We start from the raw sequence: 20,617 nt of genomic DNA, 5'->3' as shown, positions 1-20,617 counted from the left end.
AAATAAATACATTCACAGAGCATCTGTTTATGTTCATTTGCATTATATTCACAGAATCAAATTATGTGAGCATTCTGAATCTTTTAATAATATATCTATCTTCTCCTTTGTATTCCTATAGACACCTCAGTGGAAGGAGATGAATCTTGGCCTTGCAGAAGGTTTCTGCAGAAAATGGCAAAAAGCTAAGATAAAGGCAGTGAGTATTTGCAGACTACTTGCACCTTTTGGAAGTCAAGAAGACAAAGTATAGGTACAGCAAATAACAGGATGTTGTTATCAGCTTTCAGACCTAATGATCATCTAAATACTGTGTACAGAACAAGAACTTGCTCTTGTCTTGATTCCCTAGCATTGGTAATAGGGGAGAGAACAGACTCTTGATGCATGCATGCTGTAATTGAGCAAGCATATGGAAATAAATCCAAAGTGCCAAAGAGGTATACAGTTTTATCTGGAAAGGTAAAGCTTACAAAAAGCCCAGGAGAGAGCTAAGTTTAAAACGGAAATAAAAAATTGATGCTGCCTAAGTAATAATAAATCATGGCATGGTAGGATATTGGAGAAAAGATGAAATACAATGACTGAATGGGATATGGTACTGTTTCAAAGAAGGTGAAGAATGAGGAGAAGAAAAACTATACTTGGTCAGGGATGCAATGCAATGCAATCACTAGGTCACAACACAGAAGAAAGAAATCTGGGTAATGTTATTTTTGGCTGTATCTCTGATTTTATAAGTGATCTATTTTTATTATACTTGACCTCTGTTTTGATGCAAACTTCCAGATCTCAAACCTGAGATGTGAAGCTAGGATGGCATTCAGGAGACTCACTTTGAGGGTCAGTGTTAGGGACACCCAAGTGAGACTGTTCCATTAGGGAGGATGAGACTGGATCTGGGAGTGACCCCAGCTAAGCAGTGCCCTTCGTGTCCAGGAAACAGTCCTGCAATGTCTGTACATGGCAGGCAGTGCCATTAACAGTTCCAAACATGGCAAAAGATGAAACAGACCCAGAAATCATCCTGATGGTCCAATTGGGAACAACAGGGGAAAGGGACAGAGAAATGGCCAGAGACAGAACTGAACACAGGGCCATAACATAAGTTTTAAATCCATTCAGGATACAGGGCCAGAGACAGGAGTAAAAGCAAGTGTACATCTAGCATAACTCAGGTATGACTTTAAGTGATTGTCCTATGCTCATGTGCAGAAGGAGGTGGCTGGAGGCCCCAGACGAGGTTGGTCAGGGGAAATAAGATCTATAGCTTGTGATGGCCTTGACTGTCTGTAGCTGACTGAAGCTTGAGTTGAACCAGACTGACAAGACTAAAGAGTGGATATAACTGATAGATAAATTGTACAAAGAAGGACAAGGGAAGGAAACCAACGAAGGAAAGGGTAGAGTGCTAAAATTCTTTAAAAGTGTCTTTGTTCAGGTAGTGGGATCAAACAATCATATAAGTGGGCAAATGAGCTTTTATATCTGTAGTGAATATAATAGACTGGAAGGAGGAAAATGAAAGGAAATCTCTGAAAAGAAATTACATTCAGTGGGACAAATTAATTTTATAAAATTCTGACGATTTCATCTCTGTGTGAATTATAGCTCTATTTTAATTTTGTGAAAAAAAATCTGCTTTTTCTAAGTAGCAGAATATGTTTTTATTTAATCTTTTCATTAGTTCATTGTTTTGTCTTCAAAGCTACAGTAGTGCAAAGTTCATTCACCTTCTGTACAACCACATGAATGAGGGAGAGAGCATGTCTTCATCTCTGGAGATTCTTGAGGTGTAAGCAATCTCAAAGGAAGGGACACTACAGAGGAACTATTTTGTATATACTCAGTTGGAGGCCTCTTCCTATTAATGCACCCAAAAGGCACACGTGAGCTGGTACACTGCCACTTCTCAAGGATTCGCACCGTGTTTTATCAGCTGCATTTTGATAGCTTAAAATTAGCCATTGGAATATGCTTCATCACAGTCTCAAGTACAGAATAAAAAAAAAAAAAGAAGAAATGAAACCAAGAAATGAAATTCTAAGGCACTATAAGAATGATGGTATACCAAGCTGCATCTGAAATTAAACAGCACACAGGTTTTAGTTAAAGTGATTATGATCAGCTGCTTTTCATTCCAATTAATGCATTACTGGTTTTCTTTCAGCTGAAAAAAAGAAAACCAAGGAGAAAATAAATTAGATTTAGAAATCTGGCAGAGAAGCATATCTGTTTAGCACTATAAATTTCAAGTAGGTTTGTTTCTAAAAGATCACTTTGAACTCCATGCAGGCCACCTGCTGTGGAGCTGCTTAAGGCTCCTGGACATAAAATGGCAAAGATCTGGGGGAATGTGTTTCACATTGTCCTAGTTTTTTTCTTCCTTGTGGTTACAAATTCCTCAATGAGGACTTCTAAAGCATATGTGGAAGGAAACACATGCAACAACAACGAACTTTTGTTTTCTCTTTTACTTAATCACATAGATCATATAATAACTATACCTTCCCTGTGTTTTTTTTAACCAACCCACAGAAAATAGGGAAGTGACTTTTTTTCAGGCAAGTCAGTGATGGAGCCAGAACCAAAGTAATTAGGGCTCCAATCTCTCTGCCTATTTATCTTCCATACTGCATCTTACTGCCTGTGTTTCTGTGTGCATCTACATCTACCTTCAATACAGCTTCATGAGAGTGATCTGTCTTTTGCAAGGGGAAGTCTTGTGCTTGTGCTAATCTGAAGGACTTTTTTTTTTTCAAACCTGCTTATAGCCGACAAAAGCCGTGACACCCTACTCTGTATCTATACTGTGCAAGTCTTTTCTTCAAGTGAAAATCACAACTCTAAGCCATATAAAATATGACATTTATATTTTAATTTGCATTAATAATATGGAAAAAAGAAAAGAATCACCATTAATTCTACTGTTTGTATGCTTATAACTAGACATTGATAAACATCTCACTAAAATTGGGTCATTAGTCCAAAGAGTATTGGAGTCATTCATTTAACACCTTATCCATATCACTGAATAAGTCAGAATAACTGACTTATTCTTTACTCATTTGTTTTCTGCATGAAACTCAGACATAAATTATTTTAACATTAAATATAATTATTTGATATGTTTATTGAGAATCATTCTCTCCAATGGTAGCATTTAATGAGAATCACATTACAAAAGTATGGAAGATATGGTAGTTTTTAGGTGAAAGGATTTCTTTTATATTGCTTAATAAAGATAACATGAAAGACAGTTGTTGGGCTAATTTGAACAGACATAAGTGTTTGGAGTGCATAAGAGTAATGATAAAACTTATGTTTATATGTCATTTTAAGCTTTTTTTTTTTAATTATTTCACCAAGAATATTGGTTGGAACATACAAACAAAAAAAATCACTTAATAGGAAGATATAAAAATAGTAATGCTATAAAAATCATGCTATTAATATCAGTAATATGAACAGCTGAGGACTAAACACAGAATAGAAATATTATGATGTTACAAGAAAGAAATATACCTTAACATTATTCTATATAGCTTTTAATAACAGTTCTGTATAAGCAAGTAAGTATTGCACTTCACACTTTACGATACACAGGAATTAAGCTGAGTTGATAGTATTTTCCTTAACACATTTTAAATTCTTATCCAGACTTTATGAATCATTAAATAAAGTCAATAAAATTTTCTGTTTTGATAAACTGTTATATCAAGACATGTTAACTTCTGGGACCACTCTACTACCTTTATGTATGTTCTTACCTACCAGAAAGTGCTTCTTTTAATGGCCACTCTACAGGGAATTCAATCCATCTGTCTCCATTAAGAGAAAGAGGAAGTGTTTTATTTATAGTGAGACTAAAGGTATCCAGGGTTGCTGTGTTCTGCATTTTAAAGTGATGAAGAGACAAGTGTGATATGCTGCTTTCCAAACTCTGGAATCCAAGTCTGACTTTATAAATGATACCCAAATCAGATGGTAAATTTATCTAGGAAGTAAAAAAAAAAAAAAAAAGAAAAGCCCTGTAAGTTAGAAATGAAGATACATAGACACATGTGTAACTAATTTTAAGGAAAGGGAAAGTTTCTCCCAAGGGATCAGCAATGATGTAGAATCATAGAATTGCTCAATTTGGAAAAGACCTTAAAGATCATTGAGTCTAACCATGACCTAACCATACTACCCCAACTAACAACCCTCTGATACATCATGTCCCTGAGCACCACATCCAAACGGTTTTTAAACACATCCATGGATGGTGACTCAACCACCTCCCTGGGGAGCCTATTCCAGTGCTTAACAACCCTTTCTGGAAAGAAGTTTTTCCTGATATCCAACCCAAACTTACCCTGGTGCAACTTGAGGCCATTTCCCCTTGTCCTGTCACCTGTCACCAGAGAAGAGAGGATTCCAACCCTGCTCTTACTGTAAGCACCTTTCTGATACTGGAGTAGAGCAATAAGGTCTCTCCTCAGCCTCCTTTTCCCCACACTAAACAGCCCCAGTTCCTTCAGTCACTTTATAGCCCCATTAGCATCAGTCCTGATGCAAAAATTCAATGGGCTCAAATGCAGTAGAACCAGGCTGACTGTAGACACAGAAAAACTATCTTTGTACTCCAGGGGCATTTACTGGAATTATTCTATCAAATTCAAATTACATACTGCATTGATTTCTTAATGTAAATACTTAATGTCATGTAAATTGAGATGCATTATTAACTATGACTATTTGTTGACATAAAAAAAGAATATACTTGATCAATGTGAACTTGAAAAATAAAAAGAAAGAAATCTGGAACACAATTCAAAATTTCATATATTTGAATATTTAAAGGATAACATCTGCAATATTTACATTATATACTATATATGTTATTATCTCTCTGAATAAGGAAACTTAAAGAAAATGCAAATACAGACAAGTCTATATACTATTTTACATCGTATGTTATTTGGTTCTTAGCTTGATGTTCCAGTTTGTTTTCCATGGAAACTGGATTTGACTTGCCGTTGCTTCCATAAAAAACCATAACCAACTTGGATATATTTTCTGACAACTTTTCAAAGTCTTTTTTTGTTTCATCGTGATGTTTTGTGAAATAAATCCTCCATCTGCCTTCTGAGCAATTAAAATAGAGAAAATAAAATGGGAAAAATAAAGATTAAAAGGTATTCCTAATTTCATATGTTAATCAAAGAACCTGATATAAAATTCATAAAATGTATTTTAGTGTACATTATTATATAAGCATTATTACATAAGCATTTCATTTGTATGTAGATCAGCTTCCTAATATATTGATATTTCGCACTATTACAAAAGGGCAAATACTGTCACTATCATTAAATATAATGCCATATTGTGATGAAAACATTCTCCCATTATTACTTGAAAACTGATGAATGAGACAGTGGATGCAATCCCGGAAGCTGTACCTGAATTCCTTTGCTCTTTTCCTAGAGGATAGGCAGAAGTGCTCTTCTGCTCTTGGATTTCTAATTAAAAAAAGAAAAAGATTGAAGACCAAATTAATAATTTTGTAAAACGGTATCCAAGTAATAATAAATGTGTACATTCATGTCTAGTGAGGCAATTGACTAAGTACTGTATCATATAGATTAAAGATTTAATAGGAAGTGTACAATGTGATTTTCTATCTAAGTAACATCTATACATCACCTATTTAATGAAGTGACTCTAGTGTTACCTCTTTACTGTGAAGTGGTTGTAACCTGAAGGTTCAAGTGTTTTTCACTTGAAACATTTATACAATTAATGCTGCAGACAAATCAGAACTAATGGAATATTTGTGCTGTCCTTTTTCAGGATTGCTATTCCTTCCCCTTGTCGGTTTCAGTGGATCTTGGTATAGATCAAAACTGCTTGTACACATTAGATAGAGGCTTGAACCAAAGATGGAAAGTTCTTTCAACTTCTTTCAATTAGGTTTGAATTTGCCATTTATTATATAAAATTAAATAAAACAAACAAACAAACAAAAAACCTTGAAACCTTTCTTCTACCAAATCACAGAATTACTGGAGCACAAAGTTTGGAAGGTATGACTGGAGAACATCTAGTCCAACCTCCTGCTAAAGCAGATTCCCTTCTGAAGTTGAGGTTGCATAGTATAGTATCCAGGAGGCTTTTGAATATCTCAAGAGATGAGACTCCACAAGCCCTCTGGACAACCTGTTCCATGGTTCTGTTACTCTCACAGTAAAGAAGCTCTTCCTCATGTCTCTGTGGGGCTGTGTTCCAGTTTGTTCCTGTTGCTCCTTGTCTTGTTGCTGGACACCATCAAAAAGAGCCTGACCTCACCCACTTGGCACTAGGCACTCTCCATTTAGATATTTATAAGCATTGATAAGATCCTCTCTCAGCCTTTTCTGCTCCAGCCTGAACAAACCCTGGTCTCCCAGCCTTTCTTCATAAGGAAGATGCTCCAGGCCCCTAATCATCTCTATATCCCTCTGCTGGACTCTCTCCAGTAGTTCCCTATATTTCTTTAACTGAGGAGCCCAGAACTGGACACAGTACTCCAGATGTGGGCTCACGAGGGCAGAACAGAGGGGAAGGATCACCTCCCTGGCCAAGGACACCACAGATCTTCTTGGCCAAGAGAGTAAACTGTTGGCTGTCCACTAGGACACCCAGGCCCATCTCTGCATAGCTCCTTTCCAGCAAGTCAACACCTAACCTGTACTGATGCATGTGGTTATTCCTTCCCAGGTGGAGGACTCTACACTTGCTCTTGTTGAACCTCAACAGGTTCCCCTCCACCCAACTCTCCAGCCTATCCCAGTCTTGCTGGATGGCAGCACGGCCTTCTGGTGCTTTGACAACTCTTTCCAGCTTTCTATCATCAGCTTGTTGAGGGTCCATGTTATTAATTCATCCAGGTCATTGAAGAAGATGTTCAATAAGACCAAACTCAAATCAATGTATTCTTGTAGAAATAGTAATAAATAAATAAATAAATATTTTTTGTTTTTCGTTTGTTTTAAATTTTGAGTAAAACCATATTGTATTATCTTATATACACTAAATATGTGTTACATATACACAGTGGGAACACAAGGGGTTGTATCTAAACGTAAGGAGACTTTTCTTTACTGTTAAGTTGACTGGGCACTAGTACAGATGCCCAAAGCATAGTGTTATCTTCCTCCTTGGAGACTTTCAGTGGTAATTGCTTTCTGGGCAATCTTCTCTGGCTGGTCCCAATTGACAGCAGCCCAAAGTAGGTTCTGTTTCTGGCAAAAACTACCTTACCACCGTGGCACAGACAATGTAAAACATTCTTCTTGGTGACCTTTTCTCCATTGCTTATACATAATTTGCCCCACTATTTACTTCACTTTTATTATGTCTAGCAAGTGGCGGGCAGAAGTATTAGCAGCTGAAAAAAGTGTTTGAAAGCAGTGAAGTGGAAGTAAAACTTGGAGAGGCAGCCTTTTGTAAAGGGAATAGGACAAATTTATTGCCATTTACTCCACTGTAAATCTGGGTTAACAATACAGAAATTCTCCTCTGGCAAATAGTGGTTATTAAAAAAAAAAAAAAAGTGTTTACTATTGTTTCCTATATAATGACAATGCTCTACTGTGAACTATTTTAAACCATAACTTCTTTGTAGATGCAAATCACATAGCTACATTCTGCCATTTGGAATGAATTTTTTTAGCAAAGGATAGTTTGAGGATTGTATTAACCTGTGGCATTCAGAGTTACTGAGGCAGATCTTTTCCCATCACGTCTGTCTTTTAGCCATGTTTGAGCCATAAACAATGTTTCCATCCCAGAAGTTGCTAATTCTTTCACAATAATCTTCTCCAGAAGCCAGTCAGAGCCTTTTCCTTTCTCAACCACTATATCTTGCAGAGTCCCAATATCTACTGCCTCCAACTGAAAAACATCTACCTGGAAAATTCAGAATAAAAAAAACATGACTACTGAAATAGAACCAAGCTAAGTTAACAGAGTATTTTGAAATACAAAGGTGACAGAAAAATCAGGATTATTTTCTTCAGTAATTTAGTAAATATCAACAGAACTAGAGATGGCAAATTTAAAGACGCAAAGCTCCTGCATCAAGCAGGACTCCATTTGTGGTTCTGCAATTTATTTCTACAACACTTCCACCTCCCCAGATGGATCGATCCATTCCTCATGCTCACCTCCAAAGAGATTTTCATTACCAAATTTAACATTTAAAAATTTACAGTGAAACCATTATAAACACTTCTTATTTTCAGCAAAATATACCTACCTCCTAGGACACTTTTTTGAGGAATGAAATGCAGGGAATGAGAAGAATTCAGAAATTGCATGTTATTCTCTTCAGAAAGAATGGCAAACACAGTCCCGGATTTGAATTAACGTTTTTAAGATTAGTTATAACAAAATTAATTGAACTTAAGTAAAATGCTAGAAAAAGTTAAGAGTTTAAATTAGTTCTAACATTCACAGTAGATTACAAAGTCCACAAAATTTTTTAAATATTGACAATGCCCAAGTAGGATCCCTAAAGAAAATTGAGAGATGTTATATATTAAATTTTTTTCAAAGTACATGATTTTGGCTGATTATGGGTTTTATATCTACTTGCTTAGCTGGAAAGAAGAGATTAATTTCTTGGCACAGAGACCTTTCATATGTTTTGCTTTATACATTTGTGAAAGAGTACTGCATTCCTATAAGGGTTCATAACTTGTAGAATCAACTGTTATTTGCAATGATATATGTAGTATTATTTAAAGAGATAAAGTTGTTTCTCAAGGTGATTGGATGACAGTAATGTTAACTGAATCATGAGAAGTCTTTGCAGCCTAATTCACTTCAAAGTTGCTTAGCCAGGACAAGATGGCAACAATCATTATTCAAAGGATCTCAGAGAGACAAGAGAGAAAAGCAGACCTCTTGCTTTGTAACTACATATCTGTGTTCCTTAGTCAGGTGTTCCAGTTAAAGAACTGATGAAAGATTTGGGGCACCAACAATACCAGCTTGCAAATTAATCACAGCCGCACAGACTGGTTGAAGTTGGATGAGACCTCTGGGTCTATCTGGTCCCATCCCTTACTCAAGCAAAGCATGTTGCTCAGAACCACATTCAAACTGCTTTTGAAGATCTCAAAGGAGACTCTACAGCCTCTCAGGGCAACCCATGCCGATGGTCTGTCACCTTCATAGCACAGAATCACAGAATCATAGAATGGGCTGGGTTGAAAAGGATCGCAATGATCATGTAGTTTCAATCCCCGGAAAGTTCTTCCTATGTTCCAGTTTGTGCCTATTGCCTCTTCTTCTGACATAGGGCACCCTGAGAAAAGCCTGTCTCCATATTCTTTGCAGTGTTCCTTCAGGTACTTACATTTTCAACTTATTGTTGAAATCCCCATGAGCATTCTCTCTTCCATGCCAAACAGTCCCAGGTCCCTTAGCATCTCCTCACAAGAGAGGCAGTGCACAGTATCTTGATCATATTGGTGGCCCTACACTGAACTTTTTCCAGTATGTCCATGTCTGTCTTGTATCTGTGTGTGGGGGGGAGTGGAGGAGCAGAGCCAGGCAGGACTGCACCCAGTACTCCAGCTGCACCCTCATGAATGTTAAGTAGAGTTCACCACTCTTGGTGATAATTGCTTGTGATTATTTGTCTAATGTTGCCAATAATGAGACCCACCATGAGACAAAATATTGAAGTTAAAATTGCAGATCACATTGCACACATTCAAAAAAAGATCCCCAAGCAACAAATTAACTTCAGTTCTTTTCTTCCTTTGATCCTTTTTTAGTGAGATACCTTTAACTATTTTCCTCATTTTTCATTTGTGTGTGTGTGTGTGTGTGTGTGTGTGTGTGTGTGTGTGTGTGTACGCGCGATTGGGAACAATTGCTTTAATACTTCCCTAAAAAATAATTGCCAACCTGTTGTTGAATTACTCAGCAGCTTCTTCTAGACTGAAAAACAGTGTTATTCAAAACTAACTACACTGCATCATCTAACCATCAGGCTGTGTTGTCATATGAAAGAGGAAAATGAGAACAGCAAGCTGAAAACAATCTTAAGAAAAAAAGTGTTAAACACTTGAATTGCTGTTCTGCCTTATGATGAGGTTTTCAGCTACTTGGTGAATTTAGATTAGCAAATATGTAAGAAGGAAATTAAAGTTTTCAGGATAAGGATGGACTCCAGCAGCAAAGCACATACACTGTAAGGACTGAAATTCTTGGTGGACTGCAGGAATGCAAGAAAAGAGCCTTCTCTTTACATTTTTCATAGTTAAGTCAAAAAAAAAAAAAAAAAAAAAAAAAAGGCAAAGTTAAATGTCAAGATCATAATTATATTTTATTACTTACTGGATTTATTTCATGACTGAACACCACTAATCTGAACTCTTAATTTTCTTTAATTGTGATATAAGCTCGATCACTTCTTTATTCTGTCTTTACCTGTATTGATAAAGACGCAGCATTATGCTCATATAAGCACATAAATGCTTATTAAACTGTATTAAAATGTACAGAGACAGAGCACAAGCGAAAAACACAGACAAACTTGACAAAGAAGCATACAGATTCTTGTCTCAGCTAGTAAAGCATTCTAAGTCCCCATAATCTGAAAATTTATCTTAAAAAATACTAATCTCTTCTTGAAAACAGTTACGCTTATATTAATACAAAATAATTATTTCATTGGAAACAGATAAAGAAGTTCATGTCAAATTATAATCCTTGTTAAACTAGAATTCTTTTTAAGACAAGAGAGTTCTCCAAGGATGGGTAATTTAATGACACTACCACCATCACTTCCAAAAAAATCTGCTGTCAATGAACCACTTTCGGAAAGGAGAGAAGCTTGCAAATGAAGAAATATACACAGAATATTCTGCCGATTTTTAAACTTGTGCTGTCTCCAAAAGTAGCCTAGTTGGGTCTGACTTGCACTAAGTTTGACAGTTACTAAATTCTATTAAACTAGAAATTTCTTCACACAGCATCAGCTAAAGAATTTGTGTACCATTCTCCCTAGTGTCCAACCAAAAGCAGATAGTAACTCAGGTGCAGTACATATTTTGGGTTACTCATAACCTGGATAATCCACCTACAGATAACAGTTTCTACATATTGTTAAAATTTGAAATATCATTTTTCCTTGGAAAAGATGTATATTTTGGCTAAATAAACATGAAAATGTCAGTCTGCTTTGCAATAGGCATACTATCTCAGCATTTTTCAACATACAATCTCAATGTGCCCATTTTAGAGCATATAAAATCTCAGAAATTCATGCTAAAATCTGCAGAAAATTCAGCCATGTCATAAATTAAAAACTGAAAAAAAAACTATGAAGTAGACTGGGAATTTTGACAACTGAGGTAAACACATCTCACAGAAAAGTTTACATTTTGTCTTGCTGTGTATATATACAAAATGTAATGAGCTTTATTGTAGCCAAGAGCCAAAAAGAAAAAAAAAAAAGAAGCAGCAACTATAATTGTTAGAGATAGATGACTGATTTGCCAAAGAGAATTTAGTTGCCAAATCTAATCCACTTTTCACAAGCTATCTGCAAATAGAGAGATTTCAATATAATATTAACTAATTTAATCATTTTTAATAATTTAATATATTTCTGGACTCATTTCAGATGATGGGCTACTCGCAAATCAGAATAAATATGTAAGCCCAGCATTTGTGTAGCATTGCATCAACACGTCTTAGATGCCAGAAAATACTTCCTCTCTTTACATGATTTACAAATGAGGACCTTTTAAGTCACTGAAGGCTTAATTCTTTTGCAAAAAGAGAGAAGGAGAAAACACAGAAGATAGATAATCCTACAGGATATTAAAGCTTTAGAAACTCACCTTAGGGAAAACAGTGCTAATATTTGTTTTAGTTACTACTAGCAAATTGCATTTGAATGAAGAAGTGTCATGTTAAATATTGATAATAATACATATTCTCTAATTCAGATGGTCTTATATGGAATTTGCTCAGAATAGTCTGAGCAGAAAGATACTCCCCAAGATTGAGAAGTTGAAACAGGCAATGTGAGAGCCTGCATCATACCTAGGAGAACTCCTCTTGCAAAACCTGAATTGATGCTCTTCAGATTTTTCAGGTAGGAAAATAAACATTGAATAAAAACAATCATGCCAGCAACATTTTCAAACTACTGAAAGTTTAATCGTTGCTAACTTCCTTTCAGATTGTTTCTGATTGCTTCTTTTCACCCCTGGACCTGTGTTCTGAGCATTTCCTTGTCATCTATAACCCAGTTCGGCTTTATTTAGTGCTCCTCACTGTCAGTGCTAGCCACACATCAGATTGTAGCAGTTGCAACGGCTCTTGTAACAGAAGAAACATTTCAACAAACACTATGTAATATTTACCTTTAAAAATGCCAATCATTTTATAGACTCAGTACAGAGAGCTGATGGTTGGTTAATGATGATATTCCCAGCAGAACTGAAAATGGCAAGTCAAGACACACCATATGCTTAATCTCATCAACCTTTATGCACAAGTGATTTGCCGTAACGCTAATGTTACTATCATTTTAACAGGATTTTATTGGAAAAGAAGTTAGTGTCTAGATAAAGAACCATTTCTATTAAGCTTAGAAAACTTAGTGATTTTCTGCCTGATTGTTTTGACCTCCCTTGTTAATCAGGAGATATTCCATTGAAGTCAAAACAGTTTTAGAACTGAGAGGCAAAATAAAAGCCCCAGTAACACTGAACCTGAATCAGAAAGAGCATCTGAAAAGTGTCTGAACATTCCTGTAGAAGGAAAAAAATATCCCTTTTCAGACTCAGGTTACATGTGCTTTTCATTCAGTTATGCTGAACAGAACTACACTATCCTGTCCCAAATGTTTGCTTATTCCTACCTCTGCTTAAATGGAGATTATCACCAGTTTAGCTTACCACCATAACCACAAAATCAGCTTGTCTCCAGCCAAATTTTAGCAAGATAGCAAATACAAAAGCCAAAACTATTAATAACATTCATTGTTTAAACTAAAAAAATGTTTGAATGTACGCCACTATACCCGCAAACTTTAGGGATTGGAACATCGGGTAAACAGTTGAAATAGAAAGCACTGATTGTAGTGAGCTTTGTGAAAAAATAAACAATTCATCTGACTGTGGCCTCAGCATCTTGCAGCCTGTGTTCTGTACAACTATAAAAAGCCAAACCTGAACTTACTCATAAATTCAAATATTTTTGCAAGCAATTTTTTTCTTTCATGCAAAATTCTCATTTGGAAATTCATTGAAAATCTTTATGTGAAAAAAATTAAGTGTTCAAATTAGATTAAGTGTTCAAATTGTACAAATATAAATTACAATGAATGCACAATCTAAGGTTTTCTGATTGTGAGAATCCTTCTTTGTTTTTTGGCTCAAAGCTTGCTTCCTGAGGTATTTCTTGTGATAAGACTCTGAGTGATTTGTTGAGGAGGCAAGTGATGGGTGCTAACTGTGTGACAATCGATATCGCTTTGGGAACATTTGAAAGCCCCTTCCTCCAGAGCTGCTTGCTCTGCAGAAGAGCGGAAGAGAGTGCTCAGAAGTGTTTGCTGGCAGAAGATCTGGCCTGTGACTAAACAGCTCCAGCTAGGTGTGGGAAAACTGGGGAATGATACCATTGTGTTCTGTGAAAAACAGGATGCAAATGGGCATCCCTGCTCCCTCTAATTTGCTGGCAAGGCCCAGAAGATGGGAAAAAAGGAGTTTCTGCTGAGATCCCAGAGCCAGAAGCTGCCACTCCAAGAAGAGCTGACTCAACAACTTTGGATTTGAGCTGTCACTCCAAAGACAGCTGACTCGACCATTTTGCAACTATTGAAAAGGGGCCATCATTGCCATGGTCGTCATCGTCATCAACAGAACAACTCTGCCCGATGACCCACCACTACTGAAGATCAAAGACTGAACTACGAACCTTGCTGGATCCATGGTGGTGACTATGTCCCTCTTGCTTCCTATAAAGACTTCTTGCATCTTCTTTCCTATCTTTTCTATCGCCCTCCTTCCCTTCTCCATTACCCTAATTCATAATAGTGTCCGTCTTTCCCTTCCCCATTTCCCTAATTAAGATTTGCAATAAACGGGTCGGACCAACATATGAACTGTTGTTTCTTAATCTCATGCCGGGTATACGATGTTAAAGGAACCTCATCTCCCTCCTACAAATTGGAGCGAGACACTGTTATCTCACAGTTATCATGATTTACCCATTTTCAAAAAGATCAGTTCAAAGTAAATGAAAGAATAGGTATAGTAAAAATGAATGAATGAATAAATAAATAAATAAGTAGATAGAAGGATTGATAAATAGATAAAAATAACCATACAAAAACTGACCTTATTTGTTTACTATATCTGAAACAAAATCTTTGTGAAACAGTATCTGTATGCATAGAATAGCAACAGGAATAAGGAAGAATAGTATAACAATCAGCAGATCTAACAAAGTTGCAAGAGGCATTTCATCCAGACTACTGGTAAAATACGCTTAATAAAATGCAGCATGACTTAACAGAGAGCCGTGATATCAGCTACATCTTGATTTGCAAACATACATCATATCACACAAATGAATTAAAAAAAAAAAACAACACATACAGAATTTAAAAGGTTCACTGAGCAAATTCAAATCCTTCAGGATCTGATGCAGCCTGATTCTTGGACTCAATAACAGTCCAAGTTTCAGATCTGGTTTGACAAGTAAGTAAAAAAGAGTTAACATAATTTTCTTCAACCTTATGAACCAATTTGATTGTACAATGCTTTGAGTAAAACAGTGTAATCTAACTTTCAGATTACTCAAGCTAGTTGGGCTCAAGCTGACTGATAAAGGGAAAACAGAGTGTCTAATTACGTAAGTCTGCAACTGCAGCTGTAAACAGAGAACATTTTCAAGCAGATTTTGAACTGAGGCAAGTTCATAAGCCTGTGCTCTTCAATGTTTTTATGAGTTTGCTGTAGGAAAACAAGATTTCAGAGAAGATGTAAAAACACCTGCTAATTATGACACTTGAAGAAGGAGGGTGCTAAATTAAAGAGTCCTAAGAAAAGATTTGTGGGAGTTAATAAACCACTGGAAAGCCTACCCTTCAGTGACATAAGTATTTAAATGACTAATCCATTTAAGTTGTCAAAAACAAGCATAGAGCTTTGATTATTGTCCTAAATACTGTCAAAGATGGTAGAAATTTGTTTCAAGAGGACTTTCCAAGCTGAGTCAAAAAATGCAACAAGATCCAGTGCTTAAGAAGTCAAAGATGGACTGATGCTGGATTCTGATGACAAACACACAAAATAGTGTGTGTTCTTCTATCTAAGAATATCTAACCTCTAAAACAACTTTTCAGCTAGACAAGCTCTTCATCACCAGAAGCTGTTGTATCTGAAAATTTGAGTTGGGTATGTTTTTAAACCATTAACGTTCAATAAAGCTAATTTAGTTAGTGCTGCACATAGGAAAAGTGGACAAATAAACTGACTGCTGAAAAATGCAGGCTTCTATTGCCAGTAACTCTTCTGAAATTTATGATAAATCAAGCTAATAGTCAGCTGCATTTTATTTCAAAATTATCTTTTTCATTAAATATCAATGAAATAACGTTGCATAGAACTCATTCACTAATTCTGTCTAGCTAAAAACAGATCTATGGAAGCCAATTTGTTAATTTCACTGTTATTTAGGGAAAGCATCAGGCACCATCTGAGGATAATTCACTTAATTTTTAAGACAAGTATCCCCGCCAAAAATAAAGAATGTAACCACCTCCTGGAAGCTCCTGCATTCCTCCATTTCTAGAAGAAAGTCAAATCATCATGTTAGAATAAATGTGCACATTACAGGCAACAAAAACTGTGATATGTATTTCATTTTTAGAAAACTAACATTTATTTTTGAGCTCTACGTAGACAGAGAACAGCCCCCCCAACCTCCCAAGTAATTAATTACTATTAATTATATATATATATAAAATAGTTATTTATACATCTCTAACCCAATGCTCTGTGTTACTTAGAATACCCTGAGTTGGCAGAGACCCACAGCATCATAGAGTCCAACTCCCGACTTGTCATAGAACCACACAAAATTCAAACTATGTGTGAGAACACTGCCCAAATGCTCATTGAACTCCAGCAGTTCAGGGCCGTCCCCACTGCCCTGGGCAGCCTGTTCCATGCCCACCGCCCTCTGGTGCAGACCCTTTCCCTCATCCCTACCCACCCCTCCCCTGACGCAGCTCCATGCCGTTCCCTCAGGCCCTGTTGCTGTGACACAGAGCAGAGCTCAGCGCTGCTCCTCCGCTCCCTGTGAGGAGCTGCAGCAGCCATGAGCAGGCTTCTCTACTCTGGGCTGAACAAATCGATGGACTTCAGCTGCTCTTCATTCATCTTGCCCTCTAAGATTTTCAACATCTTTGCAGCCCTCCTTTGAACACTCTCTAATACTTTTATGTCCTTACACTGTGGTGCCCGAACCTGCAGCCAGTGCATGAGAGGAAGCCACATAGCACAGAGCAGACAATCCCTTCCTTCATCCAACTGGCAGTGATGGGCCTCCAGAGCATGGTTTATACTTTTCTCCTCACTATTTCTGAAAATCTCCACCAGTCTTTCCTTTAGCTTGATGATATTCTGTATTTTTCTAGTTCCTATCTCAATAATACTTCTGCTCCGTGAGCAGACCATTTTACTGTTCACTTCTGTAATACAATATGTTGGCCAGAAGCCTGTCACTATGATTAATACATTTGGGCCAATGGCATTTTGCAATTATTCAATCATCATGTCAGGTATGTTTTTTATAAGAGAATGGTTTATCTGCATTTATACAATAGTGATATTCTTGACACGATGTGGACACTTCAGATCAATTTCACTTCATAGTGGCCACAGTATTGTGTCCCCCATTCATGACCTTTTTCAGTGTATTCTTTTACACAGATTTTTTCCTGAAGCCATTTTTATAAATTGCCAATATTTAATCTGTGAGTATGGAAATGGAACACCAACAGTCACCTCTCTCTGACAATTTTTGTATGTGCTGCAGTTACCATGGTACCAACCTGAGCAGTTGATGTCTAAATATAGGGCAGAATAAAGGATATATCTCTTCAACAACTAATAGAATGAAGTAAAAACTCACAGAGATTTTACAGTTTCAGTAACACAGAATATGTAATACTGGCCTTTACACAGATATTAAAATACTTAAATATCAGTCATTACATATTCAACGTAGTTTAGCGTTTTGATAGAACTGAACTGAAAAAAAAAAAAAGAAACACTTTCTGAGAGGGAATTTGTGGATAACTCAAAGCCATAGGATAGTACATACAGCAAGTTTAACAAAGACAACCTAAAAGAAGTGTGAAGAATTTCATTAGCTGCAAAACACTGGGTAGCAGAAGCAGCAGGAAATACAGTAAGACTGAGATATTTTCACACTGGGACTTGATTTTTACAAAACGCATGCACTGAGAATACTTGGTTCAGGAAAGTGTTTGTAGCCAGTAACATTTATCAGAATTGAACTGACTCATGAAGTATGAATAAATAGTATTAGGAATTCATGAAACCTGAACTGCATGAAGAAATGTGCCAAGATTGCTTTGCCTGACGTTGTAGCTTCTTTGGAGAACATCAAATAAGGCATCAGTGTCACAGCAATTTGAAAGAATACAGCTCTCAAAGCATTTGTCCTCACACTCATTTGCCTGAGTAGATCACTGGAAGCTCAGCCATCTTGGTGATGGAGTTACTCTCTCAGACCTGGGGTGAACCACAGGGAGTTTTTCCTAGTGAATGAAAAATTTCAAGCACAGTACTTAATCTAACAGTTATCCAGTGTTTTTACGGATGTGTGCATTTTATTAAGATACAAAGCAACTTTTCAGATATAGGAAGCAAATACAGCCTTTTACAGTCTTGTAACTCAGCTCATGTAAATAAAAGACCCGCTAAATAAGATATCTTCAATTCTCTGCAAAGTCCTCTGCATATTTAAATGTTTCTATGCATTTCTGCATTGTTAAGCTGTTGTTTGTAGAAGTGCTGACATTCTATGAGACTAACACCATATTTTGATGTGATTTCTAACAGAAACACTGTTCCAGTTCGCTAGCTGTTACTGCACAGTCAGGGGAAAAATTATTGCAAAGAAAAGCACATTTTAAAATGTCAGAACAACTGTTAAGATTCAGAATGCAAATTCTCTATGTCTGCTATCTGCCAAAATCCCCCAAACCACCAAGTCCAGATTCCCTGACTGCAGGGGTGCTCAGCATAATATGTGATTGGGCTGGTACAGAAAGAGACATTCTACACTTGAGAGTCTTTTTGGAGATTACTTATAACGGGAAGAAAACATTGGGAAATTTCCAAGAACCGCCGTGAACAAAATGTTGCTGCAAAGGCAGGAGTCTTGCTTGCAGAAACAATTTATTCTTTCTCAATTAGACAAATACCTTTAGATTTAGAATTCTGTTTTCTCTATTACATATCTACAAGCAATTTCTTTTCAGTCCATAAAATATTCCTGTGCTAATATCTACTTACAAATATAATACCATGTTGCATTTACATACTGCTCATATGAAATGTCAAATAAGGAAAGAAGAGTATTGGGTATATGCCAACTCAGCCTCTTATCCTGCAAAAGAAAAATTTTGTGTCATTCAAAAGCATAAGCAAATACTGTAAGAGTATCCTTCAGGTTCTCTTTGTAGTTGATTTCAGGGTAGAATTTCTACATAAGCATTTCTGGTCCTCTTCTTTAAAAATTTCATTGCTCACTTGTGGAGTTAAGATTTAAGGAGAAATCCAATAAAACTTACATTAAACTAAGTACTCAATGAGAGTAAAAAGGATTGCAGCTCTAAAATCCAATGACTCAGATAAAGCTTTTCAATAAGCCATAATCGGAATTTCAAAATTAAGGAAGATAAATGTGCCTTTTAAATACTGAGCATCCTCATCCACAGATATTCAGTGTCTTACAAATAAAGATTTAAACTTTGTCACCTGCATTTCTACAGAAAGTTTAATAGGTAAACTCTCTAATTTCTGTTTGTGCTGACAGTGCTACAGGGAAATGCATCTCCAACAGCTATTCTTGTCTTTGGTCTACATCTATGAGCTGTATAGTGAAAAAAATGACTCTTTTTATGGCCTAAGTAACCTATGGAGGGCAGTAGTTCACTGTCTGCAGAAAGAGCAAGAGCCAAACTAAGAGGTAGGCTGGCAGCAAATGAGCCTTTCCATAGATCCTTTACAGGAAGCAGCCTCACCATGAAGACAGACAAGGGAAGAAAAGAGGTATCCAAGAAAACATTCCTTGTTTACTTTGGTTTAAACTCCCGTGACAACCCACTCCTGCATGCAGAGCACAGAATGCACCTCTAATTTACCTGGCAAAAACACACAGAAGTGAGACCAAGACACTGTAAAAGAAAAGATTTTTCAACGTGCTGGCTATAGGTATTCTTGGGCAAGGATTGTATAGAGAGGTCTGGAGTGTTTCAAGCAACTGCTGGCATTGCCAGTTTGTCTCCTTTCAGCTGCACCAAAGAACGTGGTTTAGCAGAGGTGTTGGAGCAGATGACCTCTGGAGGTCCCTTCCAACCCCTACAATTCTGTGATTCTGTGAAATGTAGTTTCTTTGACTTTACTGTCAAACAAATCGTCAGTAAAAGCACTGGCATGTAACCAAAGACATTCGATTTGCAAAATTGAACTTAAAATCACTTGACTGCTTTTCAGCATTGTTAGCATCAGTTACATAAGTATCAGTGACTTCCTTTTAAGATAGATACATTCATGGACACAATCATAGAGTATTGCAAACTGCTCTTTGTAGATTCTATCCTACTCCTATCAAGTCCATGTAAATTGGACTGGGCTATAAAAGTACAAAATATCTTACAGAAATGGTAAACATACCTTTCCTTCAGTGAAGTTATCATCTCCTTTTCTGATTAATTTTCGTTTACCAGTATCTCCCAAAGTGCCTTGCAGCATGACATACACATCTGCATCAGTTCCTGACCCAGGGGATGCTCCCGTGGTGATATAGAGAACATAGCTTTTCACTATTTGGAAAAAGAGATCAAAGGTTTAACAAAACGTAATCAGTTTTAAAAATATGCTATTTAATGAATTGCTATTTTATCCCTAATTTCTCAGCCTACTGAAAGTGATCAAGAGGTCAAACAGTATTACAGTGTTTGAAAAATAAAATGAAGAAGAATTGTAATAAAAAATATTATGTACTACTTTAATAACAAGTAAAAAGTTTCTGAGAGAAAGAAAAAAAAACCACATCTCACTCACTCACAAATAAGTTGCACTTATTGACCCCAGCAGACAATTTGAAGAAATACTATGTATCCTGTGATGTATCTAACAACTGATCAGTTGGTCATTTCTTGGCTGACCATGTTAATTTCCTGATTGTACATCCAGAGAAACGCATAGCACACTGGTCATTTGGCCCCCAAAATGGAAAGAACATGACCAAAACTTCTGATTGAAAAAGAGAAAAAAAAAAAAAAAAAAAAAAAAAA

At 36.5% G+C, this 20,617-nt stretch overlaps 1 protein-coding gene across 1 annotated transcript in view; it reads right to left on the bottom strand.

Moving 5' to 3' along the window:
- RP1 (RP1 axonemal microtubule associated) overlaps nt 1-20,617 on the bottom strand; it is a 218,102-nt gene that overhangs the window by 9,079 nt on the left and 188,406 nt on the right. The window contains exons 51-55 of the mRNA XM_042869486.1: nt 19,995-20,143; nt 7,728-7,935; nt 5,448-5,507; nt 4,952-5,130; nt 3,775-3,997 (exon numbers count right to left, since the gene is read on the bottom strand). Coding sequence (XP_042725420.1) covers nt 3,775-3,997; nt 4,952-5,130; nt 5,448-5,507; nt 7,728-7,935; nt 19,995-20,143 — 819 coding nt within the window. The remainder of the gene's footprint in view (nt 1-3,774; nt 3,998-4,951; nt 5,131-5,447; nt 5,508-7,727; nt 7,936-19,994; nt 20,144-20,617) is intronic.

Source organism: Lagopus leucura, unplaced genomic scaffold (assembly GCF_019238085.1).
Source record: "Lagopus leucura isolate 7727_CA_CO unplaced genomic scaffold, USGS_WTPT01 Super-Scaffold_100002, whole genome shotgun sequence".
Lineage (NCBI taxonomy): Eukaryota > Metazoa > Chordata > Aves > Galliformes > Phasianidae > Lagopus > Lagopus leucura.
Note: the sequence above shows the minus strand (reverse complement) of the source record. Positions and strands in the feature narration are given on the sequence as shown.